General features: G+C 47.7%; 1 protein-coding gene across 8 annotated transcripts in view; it reads left to right on the top strand.

Moving 5' to 3' along the window:
- The first annotated feature begins 144 nt into the window (after positions 1-144).
- Positions 145-9,284, top strand: part of MBTD1 (mbt domain containing 1) — a 65,678-nt gene continuing 56,538 nt past the window's right edge. For 2 of the 8 annotated variants that reach the window (XM_075903802.1, XM_075903801.1), the window contains exon 1: positions 977-1,082. In XM_075903802.1, the coding sequence (XP_075759917.1) occupies positions 978-1,082 (105 nt within the window). In that variant the 5' untranslated portion in view covers position 977. Of the gene's footprint in view, positions 242-423; positions 654-976; positions 1,083-1,369; positions 1,393-1,515; positions 2,021-9,284 lie in introns of those variants that run through there. The other 6 variants (XM_075903804.1, XM_075903803.1, XM_006125129.4 and 3 more) reach the window with 5 other exon arrangements.

The raw sequence follows: 9,284 nt of genomic DNA, 5'->3' as shown, positions 1-9,284 counted from the left end.
CCCGCCCTCCGTGACCTAGTAGCTACCTCCCACCCTGTGATAGGCTCTCTGCCCCCATCACGCCTCTTTCACGTGATTCAGTCAGCGCCCCCTTCAGGCAAGACAGTCTCACGTGATCCATTTCCCTCCTCCCCCCGCTTCCCACGTGATAGGTTCCCAGGCCGGACCATTCCATTGCTCACGCGGAAGGGACCAGTCCCACTTATAGGGCCTAATCTTCCAGGAGCGCGGCTCACAAACGGTAACACGGGGCTCAGAAGCAGCGAACACGCCAACTACCAGTCTGTTTTTGACACGCCGCTTCGAGCACTCTCCCACCAGCCCCCCCTTTTACAAAATAGTTTCACCCTACGGAATACGGCGAGCCAGGAGGATCCGAAGACCTGGGGGCCCAATGAGAGCGCGCGGCGGGATGGGCGCTGCGCCTGCGCCCTGCGGTTATGCTAATGTTGTTGATATTCTGGGCAGGGAGTTGAATTTCTTTCTCTGCCTAAGTGAGAGGCTGAACTTTCCAGGCCACCTCCTGCCCCAGCCGGGCCCGGCCCCTCGGAGGGGAGGGGGGAGCGAGGGAGGGGGCTGAGCCGAGGGAAGGGGGGGGAGAGCAGCAGGCATCCCCTGCCCATGAGGGCCTGATGGAAAACACAAAGGACCTGGTGAGTAGCGCAGCCCCGGGGGGAGACGAGGCAGCGGCCGCCTCTGCGGTGGGTTCGCCTGGCTTACCTGGGGGGGGAGTGGATTGTGTTGGGGGAGGTAACGCAGCGTGGGGGGCTGTGCTTGTGAGGGGGAGCCCCCGGGGGGGTCACTCCGTGGGGAGGGAATGCAGGGGCAGTGCGGGCATGGGGGGCAGCCTGCAGAGTGGGACCTGGGAGGGGGGGAACTGAGCTTGTGTTTGGGGGAGGGAGCCGAGCAGCTGTGCTGGCCGCAGCGTTTGTGTGGGAGGGGAGCAGCCAGGAGCACCCTCCAGCTTCTGTTGTTTCATGAGTCTCTGTCTCTGCTGGAGGCGGGGAGGGGGCAAAGTAGAGGGGAAGCGCGGCTGCAGCATTTCTATCCCCCATCCTCTTCCGTCCGTGGGCACGCGGGAGGTGAGGGAGCCGGAGCCGCGGCGCGAGGGTGCCCGGAGAAAGCGCTGGGGGCTGGGGGCACAGCAGCAGTTACGAGCTCCGGGGCTTTCGGCTAGTTTGCTGTCTTCCTCTCCGGATTCTCCGCCCCTCCTCGTGTGTGCCTGCGGGGAGGGAGGGCTGCAGCTCTGATCCCGGGGCTGCTTCGCTGCTCTCTTTTGTTGCGATTCCTTCTGCGGTGATTTGCAGGCTTCTCTGAGTTCCTGGGAGAGCTCTCGCTAGGAGTTTGATTCGTGCAACTTCAATCTGCATAGCAGACTCTTCTGCGAGCAGAGTAGGTTGCAGTAAATGCAGAGTAGCATCCAGTTGATATGCAATTAGTATAATTACCTGGAGGTACTCATGCTGGGACAGTGAATGAGCACAGAGCAGGGGAGTGTTCCGCAGTGTTACGAGAGAGACTTTAAATGTCTCGCTGAAATACATTGCAATATCTGTCATCACCGGGAAAGAAACGGGTGATGTGGGAGAGGACAGTACCCTCATCAGACGGGTTACCTTTTGTTGTGCTCCCTTTTCCCCTAAGAAGATTGTGTTAGATTTCATCTCTCTGCAGGCTGCCTTTTTGTCTCTGCAGGCTCTCCTGACAACCAGAAACAATAGCAATGGCAATGGGTTTTTGTTTTTAACTGAACAATTCAGACCTGCTGTGATTCCCATTGACTGGTGGGGGAGACAAGAGAGGGAATACTTTTTTTATTGTAGTATTATCTTTTTGCAATTAAGGCGTTTGCTCTGAGGGTTTAATGAAACACGGCGTTTTCAAATGTTGCAATCTCTTTACTTTTACTATTTACAATTTTGGATTTTTATAAATCCAGTGTGTAACTCCATGGTTTGGTTTGCTTTTGGCATTTCTCGCAGCTTGAGCAATGGAACTTTGAAGATAGTTTCACTTTCAGGTTTGTAGATGGATTTCCAAGTACTGTATGGAACTTCTTGGTTTTAAAGAGATGCTATTTATAGTAGACTTTTTTAAATTGATTAGCCATTTTAGTTGGTGATGGTAGTCTTCATAAAACTTTAGTCTTGCAAAATGTACATGTGGGGATATTTATAAATTGGTAGTGCCTCTTTAAAAGTTGCATTCCTTTTAAAGAGAAGTTGTCATTTAAAGCTTGAGAGTCAGTTTAGGGCAAATCTACTCTAGGAAATTATTTCGAAATAACTAAATTCAGCACAATAACACCTGAAAGAGCAAAATCAAAATAGTATGCCCACACTATGGGGAAGCCTCAAAATTAGTACAACGCAGGCTCCATTATTGTGGATGTGCTCCTTTGACTTAGAGTCCCAGGATACCCTGGGGAGTAACTACTTCAAATTACTATGGGGAGTAGCTATTTTGAAATCGCAGCACTGAGGTGTCCGCACAAATACTGTTTCCAAATAACTGTTTCAAAATAAGCATTATTCCCTGAGGAAAGCAGGAGTAAAGATTTCGAAATAACAGGCTTGGTAATATGGATGCTCCGCTTATTTCGAAATAATGGGGGTTATTTTGAAATTACTCCTTAGTGTAGACCAGGACTTAGTGATTTGATATTTTTAGTGTTGGGGTCTCAAAGTTTGTTTTTTTTATACAAGGTAAATAACACAATTATACTTCATTTTTAATAATATTAGGTAACCAATCTGAAAGAAAAATTAATCTGTACTAAATTTACCATACAAGTAGTAGGGAAAAGGGCACTCAGTCTATAAAACAGCAGCTTTGTAATTCTATTTTAACTAGCTTTTTTTGAACAAGTTGTCACAGGGACAACTGGAAACCATAGGAAAGACAAGTTTCCCAACTGGAAGTTAACATACAAAGGAACCAGCAATTTAGACTTGGGTCCTGAAAACTCTTAGGTATATGAATAACTTTATACTGTGAAACAGGATTGGAGTGGGGAAGCAATATTTCCTTAGTTTCTGGTTTATAAAAATAAATGACTAGTTGGAGGACCATTGGTTAAAATGTTTAAGGGTTCGCATTCCTTGCACTTTGATTTTTTCCCCCTTAGTCCCTAAAATTCAGCCTGATTCTGCAAGGTGCTGAGCACAGTCAACTGACAGTTAAGCCTGTTGACAGTGCTCAACAGTTGCTGAATTGTTAACAGTTGCTGTGCAAAAGGTCTGTGAAATGGAGGCCACAAACAGACAGGGAAAACTGACTATAAAATGTCAAATGCAGATACTGAAGACAAAAGTGTATTTCTATAGCTTTTCAGCTACTCATTTGACGTGTTACTTAAGTAAAACCACTGTCCAAAACTTGCCGGTCAGTTTTGGAATTCCAGTGAATCAGAAATTACATTTGGATTGTTGCTAAATTGTTTGCATTTCCTACTGTGCAACAGTGCAATTGTTCCTCACAGTGCAACAGCGGACACAATTATGCTAAAGCTTTACATTTTTAATAAGTTGCTAGAAGGAAAGTTGTTTTGATTTTAAAACAGTTGCAGTATAACCCGTTCAGTTTTTGTGTGTGTATTTTTGAACAGTGCCCCTAACCTTTCCTGACTATTGTTCCCGTTTCAGGAGTCTGATTGGTCTTGTGTACCCCCATGTTTCACCTCACTTAAAAACTGCTTGTACAGGCAGTCCCCGAGTTACGCAGTTACGAACGGGGCGTTCCTCTCCCTGGTCTCCAGCAGACCAGGGAGAGGAAGCAAAGCGGCGGAACACGTGGGCAGCGGACAGGGCTGTCCGCTGCCCACGCGCTCCGAGGCTTGGCTCTGCTTTGCCCCCCCCCCCCCCCCCCCGTCCCCCTGGTCTGCAGACCAGGAGGACAGGGGGAGGGGGCAAAGCAGAGCCAAGCCGCGGAGCGTGCGATCAGCTGACAGCCCGGACGCGTCTGGGCTGTGAGCTGGCCGGGCGCTCCGCGGCTTGGCTCTGCCTTGCCTCCCCCCCCCCCTCCCCTGGTCTGCAGACCAGGGGGACGGGGGGGGGTCAAAGCAGAGCCAAGCAGAGCCAAGCCGCGGAGCGCCCGGCCAGCTGACAGCCCAGACGCGTCCGGGCTGTCAGCTGATCGCGCGCTCCGCGGCTTGGCTCTGCTTTGCCCCCCCCCCTCCCCCTGGTCTGCAGAGGGGGGGGGGGCAAAGCAGAGCCAAGCGGCGGAGCGCACGATCAGCTGACAGCTGTCAGCTGGCCGCGTCCTCCGCGGCTTGGCTCTGCTTTGCCCCCCCCCATCCTCCTGGTCTGCAGACGGGGGGGGGGGGGGGGCAAAGCAGAGCAAAGCCGCGGAGCACGCGGGCAGCGGACAGCCCAGACGCGTCTGGGCTGTCCGCTGCCCGCGTGTTCTGCGGCTTTGCTCCCCGTCCCTCTGGTCTGCAGACCAGGGGGACGGGGAACAAAGCAGAGCAAAGCCACGGAGCCCGAGGGCAGCAGGACAGCCACGGCGCGTCTGGGCTGTCCCGCTGCCCCCGTGCTCCATGGCTTTGCTCCGGACACCTGTGGTATGGCAGCTGGGGCGCTGCCAGTTGGTCCCGTAGCGCCGCTGTGGGCGCTACTGGACCAACCGGGCAGCACCCCAGCTGTTCTGCCCCAGGCGTCCTGATTCAGCCACTGCTGGTCAGATTCAGCAGCGGCTGAATCAGGACGCCTGGGACAGAGCAGCTTGGGTGCTGCTGGGTTGGTCCAGTAGCGCCGAGGAGCGGCGGTGCTACTGGACCAACCCAGCAGCACCCCAGCTGCTCTGCCCCAGGCGTCCCCAAGTCAGCCGCTGCTGAAACTGACCAGTGGCTGACTACAGGAAGCCCCTGCCCTGGGCTTCCTGGAATCAGCCGCTGATCAGTTTCAGCAGCAGCTGACTTGGGGATGCCTGGGGTTCTTAAGTTGAATCTGTATGTAAGTCAGAACTGGCGTCCAGATTCAGCCGCTGTTGAAACTGATCAGTTTCAGCAGCGGCTGAATCTGGATGCCAGTTCCGACTTACATACAGATTCAACTTAAGAACAAACCTACAGTCCCTATCTTGTACGTAACCCGGGGACTGCCTGTATACAAAATTAGACATAATACAAAAGTGACACAGCACATTATGACTGAAAAATAATTTATTTTCTCATTTTATCGTATAATTATGAAATAAATCAATTGGACTATAAATGCTGTACTTGCCTTTCAGTGTTTAGAGCAATATAAACAAGTGATTATTTGTTTGAAATTTTGGTTTACTTGAAGATTTACCCAGCGTTGCTCGGGTTCTTAATTCAATTAATTTTTGTCTTTTGGAAAATAAAATGAAAATGTACATGTTTCATTTGAATCATTGCTTTGCGATGGGACTGGGGATGAGGATGAGGGGTGCGGTATGCAGGCTGTCCCAGGGAGAGAGGACAACCCAAGCCCCCTCTTGCTGCAGCAGCTTGAGGCCAGGTGAGAAGCACCTCTCCAACTCTTGGAGTACCTGTGTCCTCTGGCTGAGGCAGGACCAGGTTTGTCTGCCCCTGCACTCCCTAGCTAGAGTGAGGAATGCAGCACATTTTGCACTTTCTCTTTGCTCCCTGATGAAGGGAAATCTAGCAATGTTCCTGTACAAATTGGGGGGGAGGAGAGGGAAGGGGCTGCAGCCTAAGGTGCCTGGGAGATTTGGGGCTAGGACAGTCCAGGCTGGGGAAGGGATGCCCTCAGCCAGCCCCTTTCAGCTTTCTGGTGATGTTGTTTCCTCTATGGTTTTATGAGAAGCAATCCCATTCCAGGCACATCCCATTTTCCTGGCACAACCAAATCCTTACCTTCCTTTAAGTTATGATAGGAGGAAGCTTCATACCGAGTTTGGTGGCCCTAGCTCTTTCCATATAGGAGAAGTTCTTGAATAAACAGACACACAAACTCTCTCAAATATATAGTAGAATACTGACTTTGCTAGTGCTTTTCTTGTGACCTATTGTTAAAACTAGGCAAATATCTAGATGATTTGACATTACCCCCTGAAAGCCCTCTGTGTAACCACAATGGTACGTGTATCTCTCACTTGTTTAGAGCAGCAGTTCTCATATTGTGAGATCGCGGAGTGGGTTGCAACTCAGTATTAATGGCTTCAGCCCTGGGTGACAGGATTCAGGTTACAGGTTATTCACCCTACGCTGCGTGAACTGGCGGAGTTTGCTCAGGCTTTGGTCCTGCCTCTTGAGGTCATGTAGTAATTTTTGTTATCAGAAGGGGGCCATAGAGTAATGAAATTTGAGAACTGCTCATTTAAAGTTGATCAAGCCGGGTGGTAGGACTGAGATAACTGCACATAATGTCAACAAGAACAACGATAAGTCCTGTGGCACCTTATAGACTAACAGATTTCTTGGAGCATAAGCTTTTGTGGGCAAAGACCCACTTCATCAAATGCATGTAGTGGAAATTCCCGAGGCAGGTATAAATATACAAGCATAAGAAAAGAGTTCCAATCAAGAGTAAGACTAGAGATAACGAGGTCAATTCAGTCAGGGAGGATGAGGCCCACTTCTAGCAGCTGATGTGGAGGTGTGACAACCAAGAGAGGAAAAACTGCTTTTGTAGTTGGCTAGCCATTCACAGTCTTTGTTTAATCCTAAAATGATAGTATCATATTTGCAGATGAATTGTAGCTCTGCAATTTCTCTTTGAAATCTGTTCTTGATGTTTTTTTTTTATTGCAGGATGGCTATTTTTAAATCTGCTATTGTGTGTGCAGGGTGATTGAAGTGTTCTACAGGTTTTTGTGTATTGCCATTCCTAATATCTGATTTGTGTCCATTTATTCTTTTATGTAGGGACTGTCCAATTTGGCCGATGTATATGGCAGAGGGCCATTACTGGCACATGATTGCATATATTACATTGGTAGATGTGCAGGTGAATGAGCCAGTAATGGTATGGCTATTGTGGTTAGGTCCTGTGATGGTGTTGCTGGTATAGATATGTGGACAGAGTTGGCACCAAGGTTTATTGTAGGGATAGGTTCCAGAGTGGGAGTTAGTGTAGCATGACGTATAGTTGCTGGTGAGAATTTGCTTCAGGTTGGTGGGTTGTCTGTGGACGAGGACTGGCCTACTTTCCAAGGTTTGTGAAAGTAGAGGATCATTGTCCAGGATGGGTTGTAGATCGCTGATCATGCATAAGAGAGGTTTTAGCTGGGGACTGTAGGTGATGGCCAGTGGTGTTCTGTTTATTTTCTTTGTTGGGCCTGTCTTGTAGCAGGAGGCTTCTGGGTATATGTCTGGCTCTGTTGATCTGTTTCTTCGCTTCCTTGGGTGGGTATTGTAGTTTCAAGAATGCTCGGTGTAGATCGTGTAGATGTTTGTCTCTGTCTGAAGTGTTAGAGCAAATGGGGTTGTACCTTAGTGCTTGGCTGTAAGCAATGGATTATGTGGTGTGTCCGGGATGGAAAGCTGGAGGCATGAAGGTAGGCATAGTGGTCAGTAGGTTTTCGATATAGGGTGGTGTTTAGATGACCATCACTTATTTGCACTGTAGTGTCCTGACTGAATTGACCTCGTTATCTCTAGCTTTACTCTTGATTGGAACTCTTTTCTTATGCCTGTATATTTATACCTGCCTCTGGAATTTCCACTACATGCATCTGACGAAGTGGTCTTTGCTCATGAAAGCTTATGCTCCAATAAATCTGTTAGTCTATAAGGTGCCACAAGACTTCTCATTGTTCTTGCAGATTCAGACGAACACGGCTACCCCTCTGATAATGTCAGCAGTTTCTTAACTAGAAGGAATGCAGTATTCTTTTAACTTGAAGAGAAATGCTGCATAAATATAGTGCTTCATAATTGAGAATATTTGCTTGAATATTCATGGCTCCTGGATACTGGGTAGCAGTGGTGGTCTTTAATGCAAGAATATTGATTCATGCCACATTTGCCTCTCCTCTGTGTGATGTACTTAGGGTTAGCTATGAATATAACCTGCACACTGAAACTGAAGAATGATGCAGCTGCCAACCTTTATGTTGAACAGGCCTTTGTTAGCTCATAAACTGTATTCAAAGTTCTGCAAAGGTTCCTTGCTTTCTTTGGTAAGCAGTCCTTGAATGATCTGGATGGTCTTGAACCGAGACTCTCTCCCACACCTGCACTTTCAGCTTGTCCAGTCATCCTTCCAGTTAAGCTCAGCCATTATGTTCTTGGTGCCAAGCTACCCGGGCATAATAGTAGGACATACTCAGCTGAGGATTTACACTTTTTGGAATTTGCTGCCCAGGATGGTTTGCCTGTGCTGGAGTTCAGTCTCCAAAATGATCCAATCTAGGAAGTTTTTTGATGACCTATTTATGTATTGGATGTTGTGCAATTTGTTTATTTTGTTTTGTGTTGTATTGTGTTCTAGCTTATGTAGGGTACCTTTATCAGTAGTGTTGTAGATGGTTCCAGTTAAAGAGGCACACTACTATGTACAAGAACTCATGCAGTCAAATGCTGAGTTTCACATACAGTAACTACATGTGGATCAGATAATTATATGTGGCAGTGACTATAATTTCTGTTTATCTGATTGGCACATACTAATTTAGACACATTTGCATGCCCAGCATTAGGGAGGGGAAGAGATGTGATGGCACCTGATTATTGGAATGAGTAAGTGTTTTCAGATGTTTCATACAGATATACCATATGTCACCAGGCATTCACTGGTGGGTCAGAATGGTTGTGTGGTAGAAGGCACAGATGAAACAGTTCCTTCAGGAATCACATAGCTATTTATTTCACTGGCAGCTGCATTCAGTCTAATTTTCCCATATATTTTCTGTGCCAAAATCCTTTTTCCTGCTGAGGAATCCATAATCTGTTTAAGGAAGCAAGCCACAGTCTATGTGCCCTGAGTTGTAGATCCAGTACCTTCAGTCCAGCAACTGTGACTTCCTTGTGCTATCATACTCATCTCTGGTGCTCTTTCCCCCAATACTACTTTATAAGACAGCTTTCTGCAGTGCTACAACTCTTCCCACTGACTGAGGTTAAAAAAAAAAAAAATCTGTACATGATCCTAGACCAGTGGGTCTCAAAAATTTTGGCTTGTGGCCCAACCTGCTCAATACAAACCTTCCCACAGATCACCAGTTGCTAATGGAAACCCGCTGTTAACTACATAATTACACCAAGCCATTTTTCTAGTGCTCCGGCTATGGAAAACAGTTTAATTTAACGAGTAAAAAAGGAAATATTAATTGAAATTATTAAACAGATTAAGCGA

The sequence above is a fragment of the Pelodiscus sinensis genome, chromosome 20 (assembly GCF_049634645.1).
Source record: "Pelodiscus sinensis isolate JC-2024 chromosome 20, ASM4963464v1, whole genome shotgun sequence".
NCBI lineage: Eukaryota > Metazoa > Chordata > Testudines > Trionychidae > Pelodiscus > Pelodiscus sinensis.
Note: the sequence above shows the minus strand (reverse complement) of the source record. Positions and strands in the feature narration are given on the sequence as shown.